Here is a 24,930-nt window from a genome sequence, read left to right as displayed (position 1 = left end):
AACTCTGACTGGATCTTATAAAGACGGTCTTTTAAAGTTTAAGATTGAAAAGTATTATTATCATGCCTATAATTCTGGTTGATGAATGTCTGAGCACTGCTAATGCTGTTAATATATCTAATATTTAATTAGATACATTAATTATATAATATTTTTTAGATCTAATTAATAAAATAAAATATAAAATATATAAATATCACCCATGTTATATAGATTTACACCCTACCGAATGTTGCCATTGTTCGACATGCTTTAAGTTCAGGTTAAGCTGCACTCATTTCTCCACTTTCCACAAAGTCAAAGTTTTACTTTATTTTATGTACTTGGTGTTTTTGACAAATCTGTTTAGAAAATGAGATGTAGTCTCCTATCTGTGGCTTATTACACGTTTTTCTGCACAAGGGGGAATATTTAGTTTTGGCCCCAAGGCAGAATAACAGGAGCGGTTGTTTGTGCTACATGTACATGCTTTTAAATGAAGTGTCAGTATATTTTGCTTTAACTCTAACATTACAAGGCAGTTTTATAAAAAATGTGTTTATTGCAAGAACTTTTATAAGGGTTCATAACTTGCTAATATTATTCAGCTGTAATGTAACTGGTTTTATCAGCATAAAACCATAAACGCGTCATGAACAAATGTCATCATGCAATTTTTCTACAAAGATGGCACTGTAAATAAATAAATCATAAATGTACATTTAAACCACTTTCAATTTTAATGTGCCAAAATCCTATTTATACAGAAATAACAATTACAGGAAACAATGCATCACATCAGTGATTTTTTTTTATTATTGTATTATTTTGTATTATTATTTTGTCTAAAATTTATATTTTATTATTTCATCTTAATTTCAAATTATTTTTGATATTTGTGTTTCTGCTTCTGATTTTTTGTGTTTTTAAGTATAAATGATCCATCAGTCAGTCCATCCATCCATCCATCCATCCATCCATCCATCTCTCATTCGGTCCATCCATCCATCCATCCATCCATCCATCCATCTCTCATTCGGTCCATCCATCCATCCATCCATCCATCCATCCATCCATCCATCCATCCATCCATCCATCCATCTCTCATTCGGTCCATCCATCCATCCATCCATCCATCCTTCCCTCCCTCCATCATCCCTCCATCCATCCATCCATCCATCCATCCATTAATCAGTCCATCCATCCATCCATCCCTCCATCCATCCATCAGTCAGTCCATCCATCCATCCATCCATCCATCCATCCATCCATCCATCCATCCATCCATCCATCCATCATCCATCCTTCCCTCCCTCCATCATCCCTCCATCCATCCATCCATTAATCAGTCCATCCATCCCTCCATCCATCCATCAGTTCATCCATCCACCCCTCCATCCAGCCCTCCATCCAGCCATCCATCCATCCATTAATCAGTCCATCCATCCAGCCCTCCATCCAGCCATCCATCCATCCATCCATCCATTAATCAGTCCATCCATCCCTCCATCCATCCTTCCATCCATCCATCCATCCATCCATTAATCAGTCCATCCATCCATCCATCCATCCCTCCCTCCCTCCCTCCATCATCCCTCCATCCATCCATCCATTAATCAGTCCATCCATCCCTCCCTCCATCCATCCATCCCTCCATCCATCCATCCATCCATCCATCCATCCCTCCATCCATCCATCCATCCCTCCATCCATCCCTCCATCCATCCATCCATCCCTCCATCCATCCATCCATCCCTCCATCCATCCATCCATCCATCCAAAAGACCACTGAAAACAGCAACATGATTCCTTCAGTGCAGACTATAATTTTTAAGGACATTAATAGAGGGAATTGATTCTAGAGTAATGGTGCCTTGCATATCAAAAATAATCAAGAACATTTTATTTAAATTTAAAATGCATTAAAACAAGAAATAAAGAGAGACAGCTGATCGACATGTAAAACTGGTCTGTAATGATGTGTCTTGGATATTATTGTTTCCTCCAGCTCCGTGTGGGAGCCGGTCGACGGGGTCCGAGGGCACTGTTCTGTCCCCCAACTACCCTCGCAACTACACCGGGGGCCAGTCCTGCGTGTACGAGATCTCGGTGCCGGGCGAGTTCGGTAAGAACCTCACATGAACACACATCACCATCAGGGTTATGATGGAGACTGTATGCTGCTACTGTACAGATACTGTACTGAAAATAACCCGTTTAATGAGGCTCATTTTCTTTCTTTTGATTTTTGAGAACTGCTTTTGCTGTGATTGAATAGGCACAGCAGTCACAAATGAAGTGTGCATGTGTGTATGCACAACGCCAGCAATCCTTTAGTCTAAAAGAGTTTCTCAAATCTGAATCTCAGACGGTCTGGTTTGCCAGGATCACGACTTCTGAAAGGGTTTGTGCTTCGAGTCTCTGGGGTGACTGAGATCATGTGTAGAGCTCAGAGCCTCATATTTTATGCATACACATTATATTTGTTTAGCTTTGCTTGTAACAAGCGGCTACAGGATCAAACGAAGGAGAATGTTTTAGTGACCTTATGTGAACCGGAGAAACTTCTACTCTTCTGAGCGGCTCGGACTATAGAGCTGTTATACTGCAGTCGTGGGCTGACGCAAATGTCACTTCGTTGTACTTTGACCAGCCTATGAAACGAGACGAGATGTGACTCAAAAGCTTCTGTGGCTAAATAACAGAATCAATGATGCAAACTTCATCAAAGATGAGACTAATTCAGATTCTCTTCAGAAGACAATTATTATTCAGATCAAGTTCTGTTCTCATCCGATAATATCAGTGCAGTACGATTACTTTGTAACCATATATTAATATTTCATTGAATTGAAACATTTCTACAATAAAATGGTCAAGGGTTCTCTGCAAGAAAAATGCAAGAAAATATGGGGATGCAATAAATGCAAGAAAATATGGGGATGCAATAAATGCAAGAAAATATGGGGATGCAATAAATGCAAGAAAATATGGGTGATGCAGAAGATATGGGGATGCAATTCATGAAAGATAATAGGGAGAGTGTCAGAAAAAATGGAGGATGCAACAAATGCAAGACAATATGGAGAATTTAATAAGTGCAAGAAAATATATGGATGCAGAAAATATGGGAATGCAATAAATGCAAGAAAATGAGGAATGCAATAAATGCTAGAAAATTTGAAAGATGTAATGCAAGAAAATGGGGAGTGTCAGAAAAAATGAGGGATGCAATAAATGCAAGACAATATGGAGAATTTAATAAATGCAAGAAAATATGGGAGTATGCAATAAATACTAGTATGCAATAAATGCTTACTAGTGTTCTCAGACACTCCCATTTTGGAAATATTGCATGCATTTATTATTTTTATAATAACCTGACTATTGACTTTGCATTTAATTAATGTTTTTGGTTGTTTGGTCCACAGCGGGGTTAGATAACGCTCTTCCCTCCCCCCCATACTGTTTGTTACACACATTATTTGTACGATTGCATCATCAGTGTCGGCATATGTGCCGAGAAATGCATTGTTTTTTAATTGGCAAATTATATGTAATGATATTTAATTGACTACTTTCATATCAGTTTCAAACCTTCCATGAACTGTCCGAGAAAACTGAAGTGTGAAAGTGCTTTAAAGACACATATCCTAACATTTATTCGAGAAGCCCTTCTTATATGTCTTTTATCAGTGTCAAACCTTCTTCAGTTCATATTAATAAGTCCTAACTCTACTGAATGGCAAGAGTTTGGGGATGATGCCGTGAGGCGTCTCACTTGATTATGAAAGCGTTCTGATGATTTAACTGTCTATAAGAAGAAAGAATAGAAAACACCGACCGCTGAAGGTCTTCTTAAAATATCACATCAAACATGACTCAAGTTCTCAACTCTTCAAAAAACATCTCAACTTTTAGACTTTTAGAGTTTTCTTCCTCAGATTTAAAACAGAACTTGGTCAGACTTAGTGACTTTCACTCCATTGTGTTTTTAGTCTCTGACAACGACAGTTTCTTTTGTATTTTTGTAGAAATATTTTATGCAAATAATTGGCGAATGACATTCCATTACATGTTTAAAACTATTTTTCTTTGCTTAAAATGAATTCAAAGAAATGGTACAAAATGTGACATGAGTAATGTTACAAAACATATCGGTAACGCTTTACTTAAAGCCTTTATATATAATGCATTATAAAAGTATTTTCTATATGCATTAATTATGCCTTGTAATGTCACTTATGGATAACTTCAACCACAGTTATAATATCATTAGAAATCATTATGCATTAAAACACACGACAAACAACGGAACAATATTATAATGCATGTTAACTTTGGTTTATTTATGAAAAGATGGAATGCATTTTAATGCACATTATGAATACCTTTATAATTCATTACACATAAAGACTTGAAATAAAGTGTTTTTAACTTTCGATTCATCAAAGACTCTTTGAAGCATGTCAATCTATAAAGTTCATATTTGCATTTATTTTTTTCATTGACTATCATGTCCAATTATGGAAGTAAAATGTTTTTCATGTCGACTTTAATGACTAAAAGGGAAAAAAATGACCAAAAGTTCAATTAAGGTTTTATGTAGTTAAAAATGCATCCTGTTGGAGATCAGTTCGACGTCGGTGCTCAAACTGAGGGATAATCCTGTCTCTGAAAAGAACTGTCAGAAGTGTTTATTTCTCATTTAAGCTCGTCAATTATACAGGACCTTTTGAACGGAATAATAAGGCAGTTCTCCGTTTCTTTGGCCAGCTTTTAATGTTTAATTATTCTGTCACAAATAATAAATCCAGACATTTTTTAAACAGCATCTGTCTTTTGAAAGGAAAACTGAATTATTCACAGCTGCCAAACGAGCGCCTTAGGCATGAATCGCACGTATTAGACTCCCGCGCGCGTGTTTATAGAAAGTTGTCGACCAACCGTACACTGCGCATCTGAGCGGCACGGAAGAAAATCTGTTCCCGTTGTTCCCGAGTCCCGAGTGTTTCCAGCGTGTGAGAAACTTGGCAGCGTCGTGAGAGCGACTGCATTAGAGACTCGATTAGATCTATGTAAACCGCAGCAGACAGCTTCGTGTTTTATGCAGGGCTCGGGTCGCTTTATGCCAATCACAATGTCTTGGATGTATAGTTGCATTGCTCACGCTAATCCCAACTTGCTCCCTGTCAACAATGAAAATTCACACCCCCTTAAACTGGTGGCAGACGTTCCAGAGAGCGTGAGCGCAGGAATCTGGCCCGAGGACACGTGGCTCTCCGGTACGGGGGTGTGTGTGTGTGTACGAGTGTGAGGACTTGCCCGCGGGCCAGTGTCGCATCAAACACACGACTGACTGCAGACACCCACGTGTGTAGCTGTGCATTCAACAAAGCCATCGCACACACACACACACACACACGCGCGCACGATCACCCGTTTCCATCTCTGAGCGTCGGCTTGTTCCACCTTGGCAATCTCCAAAACCGAAAACAAACCGCAGGCTAATGCAATTAACATGAAAGCCAGTGTTGGAGAAGCGAGCTCTGAACGCATAATCAAAGGCGCCTATTATGCGTTTTTCATTTTACCTTTTCTTAAGTGTGAAATATTGCTGTTTGTGCATGTGACCTGCAGAGTCTCAACGCAAAACTGGTGCGTTCAAGTCTTGTCAGAAAGATGGTATTGTACAAACATGAGTGACAACGCAATGTGTTTATTACGAGTCGAGTGAACTTTCTTTAAGACCCAAGTCAAAGAGTTGAGGGAGTATCAGAGAATATGGAGATGCAGTAAATGCAAGAAAATATTAGCAATGCAATAAATTCAAGACAATGTGTAATAAATGCAGGAAAATATTGGGAAGCAATAAATGCAAGATAGTATGGGGAGTGTCAGAAAAAATGAGGGATGCAGTAAATGCAAGACATTAAAAAAAATAATAATAATAATTTATAATGTACTGGTTGACCAATCAGAGCAGACTGGGCTTTTTTGGAAAGCTCAAACACAGTTGTACAGTATGAGAAGCACGTTTAGATCATGTACATGTACTGACCAAGATAAAATGAGCATACATTGTTCTCTGTAAAGCGATGTGGGCCAGCAGTCGAGACAGGGCCAGAGGAGAATGCTAAGCAGATCCAGAGTTGTTTAAGTTCAAAACTTTTCCTCGACTGTCGCTGGAAAGCCAGTGTGAACATTGCCTGCGGCCTAGCCTAGCGAGAAACACGCTGGGAAGAATCGTACTCCTGAGAGATGAGTCACAGAGTTTTAACTGTACCAATACCAGCGCTTTGCTAGCGCTAATGTTTGTCGTCGGTGTTGTTGTTACTGTCTGTTGCACCGCCTTGAATAATTGACACGGAGTTGGTGTCAGAGCGCCGGGGGTTTATATTCATGTTGTCTACTAGTGTTTGAAGTTGTGTGTGCGTTAGCATTGAGGTGTAGCATCGGGTCTCCCGCGGAGCCGGCTCCGGGCCGATTCCTTTCTTCCCATCATTCTGTCGGCATTAAGGTCTAGTTATTCTCTGATCACCCGCCGGCTCTGTTGTTGAAGGAGCAGAAGCTGTGTGGACCTTAGTTTGACAGGAACAGGAGAACGTGATGAGGACACGGTTATCATGAGAGTGTCAGAAAATATGAGGGATGTAGTAAAGGCAAGACAATATGGAGAATTTAATAAATGCAAGAAAATATGGGGGATGCAGAACATATTGGGATGCAATAAAGGCAAAATAATATGGAGAATTTAATAAATGCATGAAAATATCGGAGATGTGATAAATGCAAGATAATATGGAGAATTGAATAAATGCAAGAAAATATGGGAGATGCAGAACATATGGGGATGCAATAAATGCTAGAAAATATGAATGCTGTAATAAATGCAAGAAAATATAGGGAGTGTCAGAAAATATGAGGGATGCAATAAATGCAAGACAATATGGGGATGCAGAAAATATGGGAGAAATATGGGAGATGCAGAAGAAAGTATGGGAGATCCAGAAAATATGGGGATGCAATAAAGGCAAGATAAAATGGAGAATTTAATAAATGCATGAAAATATGGGGATGTGATAAATGCAAGAAAAAATGGATAATTGGATAAATGCAAGACAATATGGGAGATGCAGAACATATGGGGATGCAATAAATTCTAGAAAAAATGAATGATGTAATAAATGCAAGAAAATATGGAGAATTGAATAAATGAAAGACAATATGGAGAATTGAATAAATGCAAGACAATATGGAGAATTGAATAAATGCAAGACAATATGGAGAATTGAATAAATGCAAGACAATATGGAGAATTGAATAAATGCAAGACAATATAGGATATGCAGAACATATGATGTAATAAATGCAAGAAAATATAGGAAGTGTCAGAAAAAATGAGGGATGCAATAAGACAATATGGAGAATTGAATAAATGCAAGAAAATCAGATTGATCTCAGAGATGTTTGGCTCATTTTCAAAATATGGAAAACATGGAACAATTTGAAATGAAAAACACTTCTGAAGCCAAGCCAGCTCCAAAAGAAGCTGCGTTTGTTGGTCCATCATGTTAGACAGCAGAATTCGTCTGAGAAGAAACAATGGCTGATTTATTTGTTCACTGGTATTAGCCCGAAGGCACTGTCAGATGAGGACATGAACAGACGTTCACCATTACCCTTCTACATCACAATCCTGACCTCAGCTGGAAACACGTCTACTGGATTAGCTTTCCGGGTTGAGATGGGTTGGTTGCCTTGCCAACCGCAGTGCCATTTCCTCGACTTAATAAACCATTACCAGTTGAAAAGGCAGAGCATTCTAGTGTTCGGATCATTCTGATTGTTCCTGCATGACTCGTGTTTAATTTATCAGTCCTCGGGGGAGAGTCGTGTGTGACCCGTGTGTGTGTGGAGAACAGTGTTGCTTATCTGACATTGTGTGAAGATCAAACACCACATGCTTCTTGTGTAAAAACAACAGAAGACCCAATTACCCAGCATCCTTTGTGTCTGTCAGGATTAATCGTGCAATGGATGCATGATATTGATTTGCGGACTAATATCCTGTACCTGTATTATAATAAGATTGGCTAAGCTTGCCAAACCACACACCCGAGGGCTTTGGCATCTCGTCCTCTGAAATATTAATTCCAGGAGGTTTTCATTATTGACTGCTGATAATAGAGGTGGTTAAAATAGAGCTGACCGAAGATGTGATTAGTGAAAACACTGTTTGCTTAGTCAATGCCAGTGAGTGAAACTAATTCATGGTTAACAGTCAGTTAAGAAAAGATGGATTTTGAACCAAATATATGCTGTAAAAATTGTCTTTCGAAGTGCAGATATTTCTGATCTCATCTCTATGTTAATACTTATTGGAGATGTATTGAAATATTTATAAAAACAAGGGTAAAAAGGTTGAGAACATTGGGGAATGTAAGCGATAGCTAAGACTTGTCTCATGAATATTAATTAGTTCCTGGGCACTCCAGGAAGTTCAGTGTCGAGGATCACCAAATTAATATTCATGAGACAAACCATCACCATGTGAATGTGTCACAAACAGTCTCAGCGAACGTGTGGTTTTTAATCTCAGAGAGATCTGTCACCACGGCCACTTTACAAAATTAGGATTAATTAGTGAATAAAATTAAGATGAATTTTAAAAATAATTATATTATTATTAGATGTAATTATAATTTATTATATCATCCATATTTTCTAGCATTTATTGCATCCCCCATATTTTCTTGCATTCATTAAATTATCCATATTGGCTTGCATTTATTATATTATCCATATTGGCTTGCATTTATTGCATCCTCCATTTATTCTGATATTTATTGCATCCCCCATATTTTCTGCATCTCTCATATTTCCTTGCATTTAATAAATTCTCCATATTGTCTTACATTTATTGCGTCCCCCATATTTCCTTGCATTTATGACACCCTCCCTATTTTCTTGAATGTATTGCATTTCCCATATTTTCTAGCATTTATTGCATCCCCCACATATTCTGACACTCCCTCATATTTTCATACTGTTCATAATTTTTGGCCAAAAGTTACATTGGCAAAATGTTTCATGATTCATTGCATTTTTATCGCAAATAAAGCAAACAACTCCAAGCACAACTACACAATATGCTTACAAAATCTTTCACAGTCACTTTTTGGCCACTACTGTACATGTATGAAATTTTTAGCTATTTTAACAGGAAAGCAAGACAAAAACACTGATTTAAAAAATGATGTTTAGTAATGAACCTTCAGTATCAGATCTCAGAGAGTCCCAGTGTTGTGCGTCTGTATTGCGTTATCTTTGCTTCACCTCCTCAGGTGAACTTCATATGTTGCTGAAATTGTTTTCTGCTGCTTTCAAACGAAACAAATGTGCAACTACCGTACCTCATCCAATTACAGGAAATACATTTCCTTCAAATGCCTGAAAGTAGAAAGAAAGAGCAAGAGTGATTGTGAATTATTCATAGGAAATGACAAACATATGGCTGTGTTTTTCTCACCTTTCCTCACTGGTGTTTTATCATCTGTCTAATGTTCGCCGATGGCCTGGAGGCAGACTGTGTTCTGAGGCCTTCGGGCGAAACACGTTCACTTACTCTCTTTACAGTTCCTGTATCGACTCCTCCACTGGTTTTATAGCTTTATTTGGAGTTGCGAGATTAATTTATGGCATTTCCCTGCAGAAGTTTGAATCTCTTGTTAGGGCTTTTGTGCGGTGACTTTAGTAGGGTTGGTTATTACTGAATTCAATAAGTGATGATTGTGTTGGGAACACTGCTATAAGGCGGGACAGAAATATGAGCTATAATGTTGAAGATGTCATATACTCATAGTTTTATTAGCTCTAGGACTGCTTGTTTCACACGAGGTCCTTTGAAAGCCACTAAGGGAGAACGCCGTTTCTGTTAGGGGTTCAACCAGAGGAAAGACACTTCATAAAGGAGATGTTTGGGAAATGTTTGGAATATATCAATTGTTTCTGAGTCTAGATAGATAGATAGATAGATCTATCAAAATCTTCCAAGAACATATGATCGATCCACATTCATCTATTACTGTATTTTCATGTATTCATACTGTATTCTCAGTTTGTCTATATATCTTTTAAAGTAAATAAGGTCATGTTTGCTTGCATTTTCATCCAATGAAGGAACAGCATCTCAGCAAAACCCTTCCTCTGGGAGTGACGCCGACTGATGAAAGATTTCTATAGATGCTGTACAGACCCTCAGAGATATGAACACACTACTCAGATCTTACTCACCAACGACCGCAACACAGCAGTCAATGTTTGTAGTTATTGCCTGTTTTGAAGACTCTTTTCCTCTTCTGTGTCAATACAGTCTCTTCTCTCTCTCACTACAGTTCTCTTCTCTCTCTCTCACTACAGTTCTTCTCTCTCTCTCTCTCACTACAGTTCTCTTCGGCCAGTTTCTGTTCTTCCAGACGATTTCTAATGATGTGGTTGAGATCTTCGACGGGCCCTCGACCGAGTCTGCGCTCCTCAGCTCCAGCTACGGCTCTCACTCAGGTAAAGGCTTTGTTTACCGCGGGACACCAACTAACGGCTCGTCTGCCGAGACCAGATGCCATTAAGCTACGCAGTCGGTTCTCGTTCCTGCTGTGTGTGTCGATGTTAACGTGCTTCTGTCACACAGTCGGGCTGCAGCGTGTTTGCACACTTATACCTGTTATTATTGTTTACTAAAACTACAACTATTCAAAGCATTTCAGTTAATTGAAATAAAGCTGAAACAAAATAAAATATTAGTTGACTTAAAAATCGTCTCAGGTTACGACTGTAACACTAGTTCCCTGAGAAGGGAACGAGACGCTGCGTTGATGACGCTTTGGGAACGCCCCGCGGGATTGCGTCTGAAGCACTTGTGTCAACTAGTCCAATGGCGAGAGTGAACGTCATGACCAGGAAAGGATAAAAGCACATCCGGTCTGACCGGCGTTAGCTTCGATTTAGCCGAAGCAAGTCAATCACTGGGATGTAGGACGTATGGCAAAGTGACGCAGCATCTCGTTCCCTTCTCAGGGAACTAGGGTTACAGACGTTCCCAACTCGCGCTGCGTCAATGACGCTTTGGGAACAAGATGCGGTGGTTATGACCTGAGAACTCTGGACCCAGGGGCATTCATGTCCAAGACATAAAACCTGACAAAACTTGCACACATACACAAAAAAAGCGTCGCAAACTTCATGACATTCAGGCTTTGGAGGCCGCCATTTTCCTAATAGAATGGGCTGTAATGGCCAAAGGTGAAGGCTGGCCCGAAACCTCATAAGCAAGAGAGATATCCTCAACTATCCACTTGCTGACAGTCTGCTTGGATGCAGGAGGGCCTTTCTTCGGTGACCCAAAGCAGACTAACAGTTGATCAGACTTTCTCCACAGGGCATCTCTGTGGACATAGGCATCTAATGCTCTGACTGGACAGATATGAGGTTCAATTTTTCCTAGTCTTGATCTTTGAAAGGAGGAGGACAGAATGCCTGCAGAACGACAGGCATCGGTACGTTAGTAGGAACTTTCGGAACATATCTCGGCTTAGGATAGAGGAAAGCTTTGACCATCCCGGATGCAAATTCCAGGCACGAGGGAGATACCGATAATGCCTGAAGATCTCCTATTCTTTTTAGTGAGGAAATGGCTAGAAGGAACACAGTTTTGAGGGTCAGAAACTTTTCTGAGACCGAATCAAGAGGCTCGAAGGGAGCGACAGATAAACCTTCTAGAACTAGTGCCAGGTCCTAGGCAAACGTGTTATCAGAGGGTCTCTCCCTACAGGGGACGTGGGAGACTGCTGTGGCCGCAACATATACCTTCAGTGTGGAAGGAGATAACCCTGATGAGAAGCAATCTTGAAGGAACTCTAGTGTTGAACCCACAGGGCAATTAACTGTATCCCACTGTCGTAGATCACACCAAGAAGTAAACCTTCTCCACTTCAGGGCGTATAGCTTGCTCGTGGACGGAGCTCTGGAGTGAAGTATGGTCTCTACAACCTCAGTTGAGAGACCAGAGTCTATGAGTCGGCCCCCCAGTTTGCATAGTGGACGTGAACGCAGATGTCCTTGATGATTTATATAGGAGACCACCGATGTGTTGTCTGACCGGACAAGCACGTGATGGCCTCTCAGGTCTGGAAGGAAGTGTCTCAATGGTCTCCTATATTTTAATAATGCATTAATAATAACAAAATAAAGAAATGTAATTAAAAAACGATTTTACATATTATTTGTGTGTGCTGTGAATTTAAGTGCTCAGATTATTTGTGAATTATTAGATTATTTAGTTTTTTGCCTAGCAACATGTGCAAGTGCAATGCAATTACATTTTTGAAGTTCAACTTTTCGCTCAAATTTCTATGCTGACACTGTATATAATATAATTTGTATCAAAGCATGTTGTATTAAAATAGAAAAGGATGCAACACACATTTTCACTCGTACTCTTGTTGGTTATCTGAAGACACATCATTTCTTTAACTCTGTTGATGTGGCTCACATACTGATGTTGTAGACAGATAACAGAGCTGTTTTTCTTTTCCCTCACCTCCTCAAATTTCTCATTTCATAGGAGAGCCGTTGCCGCTGAGCTCTGCCAATGAAATCACCATCAGGTTCAAAACCGAGGGACCCAATACAGCTAAAGGTTTTCATTTCGTGTATCAGGGTGTGTATTTCTCAACTGCTCTGTTGTGACCTTACATTAAGGCTGTTGGAAAAGAATACTTACATTCTACTCATGCTATTTTACAGTATACACTATGGGTGTAACAATATATCATGTCATAATATATCGCAATACAAAAATGCAACAATATGTATTGTGTATAGTTCACCAAAAAAAAAAATACTGTGTGAGAACTGAGGAATTTTCAGAGTTTAGTGTCAGTACTACATTAAACTACTATATATAATGTTGAATATAATGTATAATAATTCAATGGGTCCTGATAATGCCAAATGTCTTATGTTACCAGTAAAAAGTGGCCTATACATTATTTTAAATATATCTAGACAGTGACAGAGTGCAAGCATATTCCTTTAAAATAACTCTGTATTTTCAGCTTCAGAATCATGAATATTGTTATTCTGGTGTCTCTATTGTCCTGTGCATTGGGTTTCAGCACCAAGTCCAAGCCTGTTCATTTACACACACACAATGTAATACCAAATTTAGCATTTTAATCAACGGTTAATTTTTTGTTAACCTTTTATCATATGTCTTGGAGTATTGCAATGATATCGTATCGTGAGTTCAGTTTCGTGATATGTATCGAATATGTATCGATATGTATTTATAAAAATCAAATGTTTTTCCTCTTGCATTTCCACAGCTGTTCCACGGACCAGTGCTTCCCAGTGCAGCTCCATGCCCGAGCCTCGCTATGGGAAGCGCATTGGGAATGACTTTGGATTGGGCACGTTTGTGCTGTTCGAGTGTAACCCAGGCTACTCTCTCCACGGTGCCAGTGCCATCAGGTGTGAGGCCGTGCCCAACTCTCTGGCCCAGTGGAACGGCACTGTGCCAACATGTGTGGGTATGTACATACACCCCCACACGTCTGTGTGCTCAAAACTGCTTAATACCGCCCCAATACCACTCAATACTGCCCAATACTGCCCAATACCGCTCAATACCTCTCAATACCGCTCAATACTGCTCAATACCGCCCCAATACCACTCAATACTGCCCAATACTGCCCAATACCACTCAATACCACCCAATACTGCCCAATACTGCCCAATACCGCTCAATACTGCTTAGTACTGCCCAATACCGCTCAATACTGCTCAGTACTGCCCAATACCGCTCAATACTGCCCAATACTGCCCAATACCGCTCAATACTGCCCAATACCGCTCAATACCGCCCAATACTGCCCAATACCGCTCAATACCGCCCAATACTGCCCAATACTGCCCAATACCGGTCAATACCGCCCAATACTGCCCAATACTGCCCAATACCGCTCAATACTGCCCAATACTGCCCAATACCGCTCAATACTGCTCAGTACTGCCCAATACCGCTCAATACTGCCCAATACTGCCCAATACTGCTCAATACCGCCCAATACCGCCCAATACTGCCCAATACTGCCCAATACCGCTCAATACCGCCCAATACTGCCCAATACTGCTCAATACCGCCCAATACCGCCCAATACTGCCCAATACTGCCCAATACCGCCCAATACTGCCCAATACTGCCCAATACTGCCCAATACCGCTCAATACTGCCAAATACCGCCCAATACCGCTCAATACTGGCCAATACCGCTCAATGCTGCCCAATACCGCTCAATGCTGCCCAATACCGCTCAATACTGCCCAATATCGCTCAATACTGCCCAATACCGCCCAATACCGCCCAATACTCCCCAATACCGCTCAATACTGCGCAATACCGCTCAATACTGCCCAATACTGCCCAGTACCGCCCAATACCACCCAATACCGCTCAATACTGCTCAGTACTGCCCAATACCGCTCAATACCACCCAATACTGCGCAATACTACCCAATATCACCCAATACCGCTCAATACTGCTCAGTACTGCCCAATACCGCTCAATACTGCCCAATACTGCCCAATACCGCTCAATACTGCTCAATACTGCCCAATACCGCTCAATACTGCCCAATACCGCTCAATACCGCCAAATACCACTCAATACTGCCCAATACCGCTCAATACCGCCCAATACCGCTCAATATCGCCCAATACTGCCCAATACTGCCCAATACCGCCCAATACCGCTCAATACCGCCAAATACCACTCAATACTGCCCAATACCGCTCAATACCGCCCAATACCGCTCAATATCGCCCAATACTGCCCAATACTGCCCAATACCGCTCAATACCGCTCAATACCGCCCAATACCGCCCAATACCGCCCAATACCGCCCAATACTGCCCAATACTGCCCAATACCGCTCAATACTGTTGATTGGTCCAATTCGCTGTTACCATAGAAACGTTTACCTTACTGGCGGACGGCCCACCGCTGTTGTTGTAGTGCACTGGGTTGCTCTGCGTTAGGACGTAGACAGCCATACCTCAGCTTTCACACTTTTCCACTTGAGAGTTTTCATTTACCATCCGAACCACATTGTCATATGTGACTTCAGGCAGGTTGCGGAGAGATTTGGTCCAGCAGTATCTATCGGACTCCGCCATTGTAAAAAGCTAACCGGAAGAGCCGTATCCCTACTAAAAGACGTACTTCCGGTCTTCAATTTTTCCGTGACATAGACCTATACTGCCCAATACCGCCCAATACCGCCCAATACCGCTCAATACCGCCCAATACCGCCCAATACTGCCCAATACTGCCCAATACCGCTCAATACTGCTGATTGGTCCAATTCGCTGTTACCATAGAAACGTTTACCTTACTGGCGAACGGCCCGCCGCTGTTGTTGTTGTGCACTGGGTTGCTCTGCGTTAGGACGTAGACAGCCATACCTCAGCTTTCACACTTTTCCACTTGAGAGTTTTCATTTACCATCCGAACCACATCGTCATATGTGACTTCAGGCAGGTTGCGGAGAAATTTGGTCCAGCAGTATCTATCGGACTCCGCCATTGTAAAAAGCTAACCGGAAGAGCCGTATCCCTACTAAAAGACGTACTTCCGGTCTTCAATTTTTTCGTGACATAGACCTATACTGCTCAATACTGCCCAATACCGCTCAATACTGCCCAATACTGCCCAATACCGCCCAATACCGCTCAATACCGCTCAATACTGCTCAATACTGCTTTTATTATATATATTGCATTTTATAATTTAATTTAATTTAATACAGTTTAATACAATATAATATAATTTCAATGAAAGGTATTTTTAGTTCTTACTAATTACTAAAGTTATACTTAAATTATAAATTAATAGTATCATTATTTTTAAGATGAATTTTTATACATATTTACATATTAAAATATTTATAAAATAAAAATATTATATTACATTATATTAATATTTGTAATAAATAGATTAAAAATAAATAAACTACTTTACCCATTATTTGTATGCATGCTGTGAATTTTTAATGCTTAAATTATGAATGAATTAGATTGTCGTGTAGTTTGCGAATATGCTAATGCCAAACTCTACTGAGATCAACAGTGACTTGGCTTGACGTGATCAGCACTGTTCGTGTTACCAGTTTCTGTCTTCGTAAAGCGTTCCAGATCACTCGTCCTGAGGAGTCGCTCGCTGTGTTGTGGAACAGAGCCGGGAGATTCGAGGGGGTTTTATTAAAAATAAATGTGCTGGGAGCTAATGGATACAGGAGCGTTCACACAGTGTGGAGGAAAGGCCCCATGAAACGCAATATCAAGTAAATGCGAATCTCGGGTAAATCTCCTGATGCAAGGTGACAGAATACTTTCCTTCTCACTGTGTCCTTGTGCAATTTAATAGAAACACCCCTATGAGAGAATCAACAGGCGCTAGAAGCAAAGCTTACGCTCTCACCAACCAAACCATGCGCCGCCACTTTCTGAGCTCACGCTATAGAACAAGTAGATGTGATTTTGTGTTACATATTATTTTTCCCCTGGTGTGTCTTTTCATCATCATTTTTCACCTTCACTCTTATCTGTGGGAATAATTGGGTTGTCTTTTCCATGCTTTACCTTTTCAGATTTCTATATAAAAGGTCTTCACATGTTAAATTAGCATCAGGACTTTCGTTATCAGGGGGTTTTAGGTGTAGCTCCTGTATCGCTCAGACTCATATTCTTAAGCAATATTAATAAGCAATTTGATGTACATTTTCTAAAGAAAGTGTGATTGGTCCTTGCCATGGCAAAAGTCGGCACCGGGGTCTGTTGCGTGATGTCTTGTCTTTTATTTAATTATAAAGCACCTTTAAGCAACAAAGCTTGTCAGTTTTCAATAAAATGAAATTTTTCAAAAATACTATTCACCTCCGTGATTGTTATTAATAATAATTAGTATTTACTCATCTAAAATAAAATAAATATTATTTTATTTTATTATATTATTTATATAAGTTCAGAAATTAAAGCATTAATCATGATAACAATAATTTGCACTTTTAATTTAGTTACTATTTACTCATCTAAAATAAAAATAAAAATTTAATAAATTTGATCAATATATTATTACCAATAATAGTAATTAATTCTGCTATTACATTACTAATAATAACAATTAAGTATGCAATTAGAGCATTCATTTAAATTAGTGTCATTTTAATTTTAGTATTTACTCATCTAAAATAAAAATATTATATTATATTATATTATATTATATTATATTATATTATATTATATTATATTATATTATATTATATTATATTATATTATAAAAAATGCTAATTAAGTTGTCAAATAAAGCATTCTTCTAAATTAGGGTGACAGCATTAATTTGCCACTTTATTTCGTATTTTCCGTGATTTCTTGTCTTTAATTTATTTATAAAGCACCTTTAAGGACCAAATCTAGTCAGTTTCCAATAAAATGTCATTTCAGACTTTTAAAAGAGTGCGTTCAATGCTGCGGTGAGGCTTAAAACCCGACTGAAAGTTTCTGAAAGTACTATTCACCTTCGTGATTGTTAGTAATAACAAGCGCCACTGATTAAAAGCCTCAAGTTTTGCATTTGTAAACTCCCTCTGGAAATAAGAGCTGGAAAGGAGCAGGTCTTCTCGTGCGCTGACGCTGTGAGCTGTAAATCTAACACTGAACCTCTGACAGGAACAGCGGTCATCATCGATTATCTCTGCCGAAGGGAAGAGCCTCAGTGAATCAACAGGAGTTTTATATTCAGTTTACAGTGTGTGTGAAGAGCTGCTTTTCTGCACAGGTGATGCAGGATCATGTGTTTATTAACCTTTATTCACCTTTGTCTTATCTAAAATAATTCCTAAAATAACGTAAAGCCACATTGTGTCAGCATAAAGTCGTGGCCTAGAGTTTCTAAACTGCATGAGTTCAATTTCAGACATGTCGGATCCCAGTCCGCCTCCATCCCGAGGGATTCATGTCTCACCTCATGTTAGGGATAATAATGCACAGGTCTATTTTAACACACATCTGCTGACAGCTGTCAATCTCACACACACACACACACACACACACACACACACACACACACACACACACACACACACACACACACACACACACACACACACACACACTTTATTTGCCATTTTAATATAATATTTAGTGTTTACTCATCTAAAATAAAAAATAATAAATTGTAATATCATATATTATATATTACTAATATAAATTAATTCTGCAATTAGAGAGAATAAATAAGTTATAAATTAGGATGTCAGCAATAATTTGCCATTTTTTTATTTAAAAAAATGTATTTACTCGTCTAAAATAAATTATATTGTATTATAATGAATGCTAATTAAGTTGGAAATGAAAGCATTAAACTAAATTAGAGTGACAGCAATAATTTGCACTTTTAATTTATTTAATATTTACATATCTAAAATAAAAATAAATCTAATTTTTAATATATTTTATTAATATATTATATTACCAATAATACAAATTAATTCTTCAATCAGAGCAGTATTTTAAATTAGTCTAATTTGAATTTATTTAGTGTCTACTCATTTTATATTATATTATATTATATTATATTATATTATATTATATTATATTATATTATATTATATTATATTATATTATATTATATTATATTATATTATATTATATTATATTATATTATATTATATTATATTATATTATATTATATTATATTTTAAATGCTAATTAAGTTTCCAAATAAAGCATTCTTCTAAATTAGGGCGACAGCATTAATTTACCATTTTAATTTATTTTATATTTACTCATCTAAAATAAAAAAAAATAAAAAAATCAATAAACTGTATCAATATATTATATTAACAGGAATACTAATTAATTCTCTAATTATACTACTTTACTAATAATACTAATTGATTCTTCAATCAGTGCATTTATGTAAATTAGGGATTAGTTTGCTTTTTCAAATAATTTTTTGTATTTACTCATTTATTTACTCTTAAAATAAAAAATAAATTAAATGCAATCAATTGGATCAATATAATACATTACCAAAAAAAGCAATTCATTCTGCAAATAAACCAATACTGTAAATTAGGGTGACATTATTACTCTGCTCTTTTAATTTAATATTAACTTAATATTGCAGCTAGTAGTGAATAAACGTTGTGCATTAGTCCAAACTCCGAAACCACATGGACAAAAAAGATCCAGTGAAATCTAGACACACCGTAAACGTCCAGCCTCGTGGTTAATGAGGCGGATTAATAGCGAACCAAACGACACCCTTATAATACCAGCCGTGACCAACTTACAGCAACTTGTGTGTTACTCTATTTACGGTAGCGACTCTCCACGTGGAATTGCTCTTTGCCCCGAGCGACCCGCTCATCGCCTCTCGAGCGCCGGCTGCTAATGAAGACATTAGCGTTAGCTGGAAACAGTCTTGATTATAGCGGGGGCGAGAGAGCGCGTGGGTAAACTCACCTGTGGAATACAGATGATCCGAGTGGAAGTCAACTCAATAATTGCCTCGAATTAACATGTAAAATGTTCTTCCAGGCATCAGAAGCGAGAGTAAAGAACACTGGGAAGAATAACTTGTAGGATTTGCTTGATGAAATGAAAGAGAGAGAAAAAAAAAACATTTTAAGTGCGCTCTAAAAAAAAGTCTGGGTTGTTTTAACCCAATTTTGGGTCAAATATTGACAAACCCAAACGTTGGGTTAAAAATGTCATTAAAAAATTAGCCGAACAGCTGGGTTTGTCCATATTTGACCCAAAATTGGGTTAAAACAACCCAGCATTTTTTAGAGTGTAAATTTTACTGCTACTGTACAACTTAAAATCTACTTACTATTGAACTTAACATTCATTTGACATCTAATTAACATTTTATTTAAGTAATTAAGTAAATATTACTTAATTAGATCTAATTTATTTAATTTCACATATAGAATTGAGTAACATCTACTTAACTAAGTTAAGTAAATTGAACAAAATGGACTCTTTTCTCAAACAATATAACAATGAATTAATCCACACTTTTAAAGTGTATGCTTCGCTTAGAAACATTTAAGTAAATATTATAGATTCCATACTGTATCTGTATTTAAGAAGTAACATGGCATTTGAACACAGAGACTTCAATACTTGGTACACAATATACAACGACGGTAACATTCGATAGATCGTTTTTGAGAATGAATGTGTCATTTTGAGTAGAAAATGAATCCAGATGTCACAAAACGGCAAGTTACCAAACCTAAAAACCTAAAGGAATGATAAAACGGTGTAAATGCAGCTGGAAAACAGTGAAAAAACAGCCTTTATTAATTATTCATGCCCCAGTGCATGATGGGAACACCGTTATCAGAAAAGTTGAGTAGATTTTACTTAATTTTATAATGTTGAGATTTATGCTTTAATTTCTGCAAGCTTGAATTGAGGACTAATATAGGATTTAGGGGTAACACTTTACAGTAAGGTTCATTAGTTAGTGTATTAAAGGAGAACTCGGCAACTCTAGCGAACTCTAGTCACTTCTTCGCTGATTTTTCCTTTTGTTGCCGCATGTTTTCCCCACGAGCTCCCCCTACAGCTGTGGGGGGGCGTATATTTCACAACACGGTCGTAAAAAACTCACTTGCGGCGGCCTCCTCCCCCTCTCTACCGCTGCTCATGTGCGCTTGTTTTGATCGGAGCAAGCCAACTGTATCGTGTGGAGCTATGTCTGACTACCGAGGTGGGTAATCTGGTAATACTTCATACATGCGTGTGTTTATGTCGAATTGCCGTAAAGCAATTCGTGTTTCGCGCTCGTTCTCGTTCTCGCTTCTCACGAGACTTCCAATTTCTATCTTGCCGGGACGGTAGTCCCCAAGTTGCAAGGTTGGTTTTCCGCCTGGGAACGCTGGGGGGAGCGGGGAAAGTCACCAATATCACCAGAACAGGTTGTTTAACCATCCAAATGATTTCTAGACAGTTTTATTAAGTTAAAAAAATTACCAAGTTCTCCTTTAACTAACATGAACTAACAATCAGCAATAGAGTGTTTATTAATCTTTGTTAATGTTAATAAAAATCCAGCTGTTCATTGTTTGTTCATGTTAGTTCACAGTGCATTAACTAATGTTAACAAATACAACCTTTGGTTTTAGTAACGTATTAGTAAATGTTGAAATTAATATTAACTAAGATTAATAAATGCTGTAGAAGTATTGTTCATTCTCAGTTCATGTTAAGTAATGAACCTTATTGTAAAGTGTTACCGATTTAGGCTACTCTTGCTACTCTAACTCTTGCCTGAACTACTTTTTCATGTAGAAATTACATTTGTTTTTTTCTGTTGAATTTTCTTCAGCACAGACTCAAGTTTATCAGTGACACAAACAGCGATGGCGTTTTTCTTTTGCACCGGTGATTGAAAACAAGCGTCTGACTCGGGTCTCTCGATGTCCTCGAGTGTGTTTGACTGATAGCGTCAGATACTGCCTGTGAAGACAGAAACCCTTGCGCTAGTTAACATCCACAGAGGATTCGCGCTTATTGATAGCTACACAAAAGTTGCTGAGCACAATGTCTGGCAGAGCCTCAACTAGCCGATAAAAATTGCTCGACTGAGCCCTGAAAAGGTGACTGAGAGTGTCAGAAGATTCATTCCTCGTCCTTTCAATTTATTCCAGTTAGTGTGTGTTTTCCCCCCTCGGCTTTTCCTCAGCTGACGCTTGTGTGCTTTGAATGTTTTGAAAAGCACTAATGAAAATGGAAAATTGAAGTAATTGAATATGACGTGTTTCTGGTCTATTAGAGAGCACAATACTTTAATTATGAATGCAGTGATTTAGCATATATATGCGCTACAAGTCCTTGGGATCTTCGTCACTGATGGAGAATGGAAAGGTTAGGCTTTACAAACATACAAATGCATCTAGTCCAATAAATCATTTTCTTAATTAGTGTTTTATGTTTTGCAGGAAACATACTGTATCAAAGCATCAAGATATATTCATGTTAGAATAAATGTTGTCGCTTTAAGCATACATTTGACAAAATGTGACAAGATCAAACTATTTTCCAGTCAAGGTGAGAATAAGAAAACAGCTGAATGTCTTTTGTAATGCAACGTCTCAATGAAGTTTTTTTAGTAATGTTTCTGAGGTGGAAGAAGACCACATATGAAATATGATTTTCGAAAGACAAGTTGCTGTCTGATTTAACTCCCCGGTTACAGTTCATCCTTCTAAATACAGATTGTATTCTAATAGGTTTTGTGTACAGGGTTTTGGTCCAATAAGTCATACATCAGTCTTATCGGAATTTAATAGAAGAAAATGACTGGTCATCCAATATTTTATATATTTAACACACTCTGTCAACTTAGATCATTTAGAGAATTCATCTAGTTGTGGTGAAATATATAACTGAGTATCACCGGCATAACAGTGGAGACTAATTCCATGTTTTCTTATAATATTACCAAGTGGCAACATATATACAGTTCAGGCCAAAAGTTTGGAAACATTACTATTTTTAATGTTTTTGAAAGAAGTTTTTTCTGCTCATCAAGCCTGAATTTATTTGATCAAAAATACAGAGAAAAATAATAATATTGTGATATATTATTACAATTTAAAATAATTGGTTTTCAGTTTATTATACTTTAAATTATCATTTATTTTATGTGATGCAAATCTGAATTTTCAGGATTATTACTCCAGTCTATCACATGATCCTTTAGAAATCATTCTAATATTCTGAATTATTATGAGTGTTGGAAACAGTTCTGCTGCCTAATATATTTGATGAATAAAAGGTTAAAAAGAACTGCATTTATTCAAAATAAAAAAAATATTTTCTAATAATATAAATCTTTTTTTATCAATTTAACACATCCTTGCTGAATAAAAGTATTGATTTATTTAAAAAAAAGAAAAAGAAAAAAAAGACTGACCCCAAATTACTGACCAGTAGTCTATATTGTTGTTACAAAAGATTTCTAGTTTTTAAAAAAAATATATATATAAAAAAAAAAAATGTTAGTTATTTATTTTTTACTTTTTATTCATCAACGTAATAATATAGCACAATATAAAAAAAAATTCTATATTTTTGATCAAATAAATGCAGGCTTGATGAGCAGAAGAAACTTCTTTCAAAAACATTAAAAATAGTAATGTTTCCAAACTTTTGGCCCGTACTGTATATTGAAAATAGCAGAGGTCCTAACACAGAGCCTTGCTGCACTCCATAGTTTACTGACGTTATCTTAGATTCCCCCCCCCCCCCCCCCCCCGTTTAAACAGACAAACTGGTAACGGTCTGATAGGCACAATCTAAACCACCTCAATGCCTGTCCCTGAATACTAGAGTAATTTTGTAGTCGATCTAAGAGTATTTAATGATCTATAGTGTCGAACGCAGAGCTAAGATCACGTAAAACTAGTATTGAGATACGGCCATGGTAAGTCATCTGTCGTTTTAACGAGCGCAGTTTCTGTGCTATGATGAGGCCTGAATCCAGACTGACATTTTTCATAGATATCATTTTTTGCAGGAAGAACCACATTTGAGCGAACAAGACTTTTTCTAGTATTTTAGACATGTATGGAAGTAGGTCTGCAATTTGTCTGCAAATGTATTTTGATCTAGTTGTGTCTTATGAATGAGAGGCTTAATAAACTATAAAAGGTACATTTGACAAGACTGTTGATCCCAAAGTCCACTAGGTTTTAATTAAATAATTAATTTCGGTCTGTTCGTCATGACTTGGAATATAATGCATGGGTCATATTACTTTAAAGATGCTTTTTATGTTATCCTCAATAACTTACATTATTAAAACAAAAGAAAAGCCATGCTATTCCCTCTTATGCTCAACAGAAGAAAGTAAGTCATATAGGATTGAAACAACATAAAAGAAGGTCTTTATTTTTGAGTGAACCGTCCCTTTAAATGGTGAACTTTGCAGTGTCATCTAATAGCCAGTTGTGTATATCCGCTCCAAAGTGTCCGGTTTTACATAGATTGAATTGCTGTCTGTCAGCTAGCTGTGACCAAAAATATCATTATGGTTGCACTTAAGCTCGACAACTCTTCAGAAGATAAGAGTTCTTTCTGCTCAAAGGATCCCCTTCAGTGGGCTGAAATATGAGAGGAAACTTCAAATAGAAGGAGTACGAGGTTGAATAATTGAAAATGATGAATGCATAATGTGTTTTAAGCAGAGCTTGATGAAGCCTATGTGAAAGATGTGCTGAAGCCACATGATGCGGGACACTGGATGTGGAAGAAGTCATTTAACTCTCAGGACGTAATGCATGAAGAAGGAGGAGACATTTTTGATATATAGATATATATATATAGCTAGTCCATGTTGGGTCCATGCTAGATTAAAGCAGTTGCGGCGACATTAACATTAATGTGTCGTGGCACTTCAGATCTGCACCTGGTAATGACGTCCCAGTGGAGTTGGGTTAAGATGGGCCGACACAGGTGATTGTTGGCTGGTTGAAGAACATCATTACACAGAGAAAGAGTGCTTATGAAAGAAGCTCGTTTTGGAAGGGAAAATATTACGGCTGTACTGTAGCCTGTAATGTTATGTTCAGAAACAACTCTCCTTTTCAGCTCACATCAGTCACGTAAAACATTCAGATTTATTACGAATAGTGTTTCATGTTGACTTTATCTGGTGCTCTAAGTATTTTATTTTATATTTTAATTCATTTTATTATTTTATATGTTTTTATTTATTTTTATTTTCATATGTATTATTTATTTTATTTATATTATAGTATTATTCACATTATATTATGATAAGTAATATTATTTATTCTATTATTTTTATTAT

General features: G+C 37.7%; 1 protein-coding gene across 1 annotated transcript in view; it reads left to right on the top strand.

Moving 5' to 3' along the window:
* csmd3a (CUB and Sushi multiple domains 3a) overlaps positions 1–24,930 on the top strand; it is a gene marked incomplete at both ends in the record, with an annotated part of 339,298 nt that overhangs the window by 177,996 nt on the left and 136,372 nt on the right. The window contains 4 exons of the mRNA XM_081389133.1: positions 1,988–2,104; positions 10,429–10,542; positions 12,602–12,697; positions 13,365–13,568. Of these exons, the coding sequence (XP_081245259.1) occupies positions 1,988–2,104; positions 10,429–10,542; positions 12,602–12,697; positions 13,365–13,568 (531 nt within the window). The remainder of the gene's footprint in view (positions 1–1,987; positions 2,105–10,428; positions 10,543–12,601; positions 12,698–13,364; positions 13,569–24,930) is intronic.

Source organism: Scardinius erythrophthalmus (genome assembly GCF_964197995.2).
Source record: "Scardinius erythrophthalmus genome assembly, chromosome: 16".
Classification (NCBI taxonomy): Eukaryota; Metazoa; Chordata; class Actinopteri; order Cypriniformes; family Leuciscidae; genus Scardinius; species Scardinius erythrophthalmus.
This window is presented reverse-complemented; position numbering and strand designations above follow the sequence as displayed.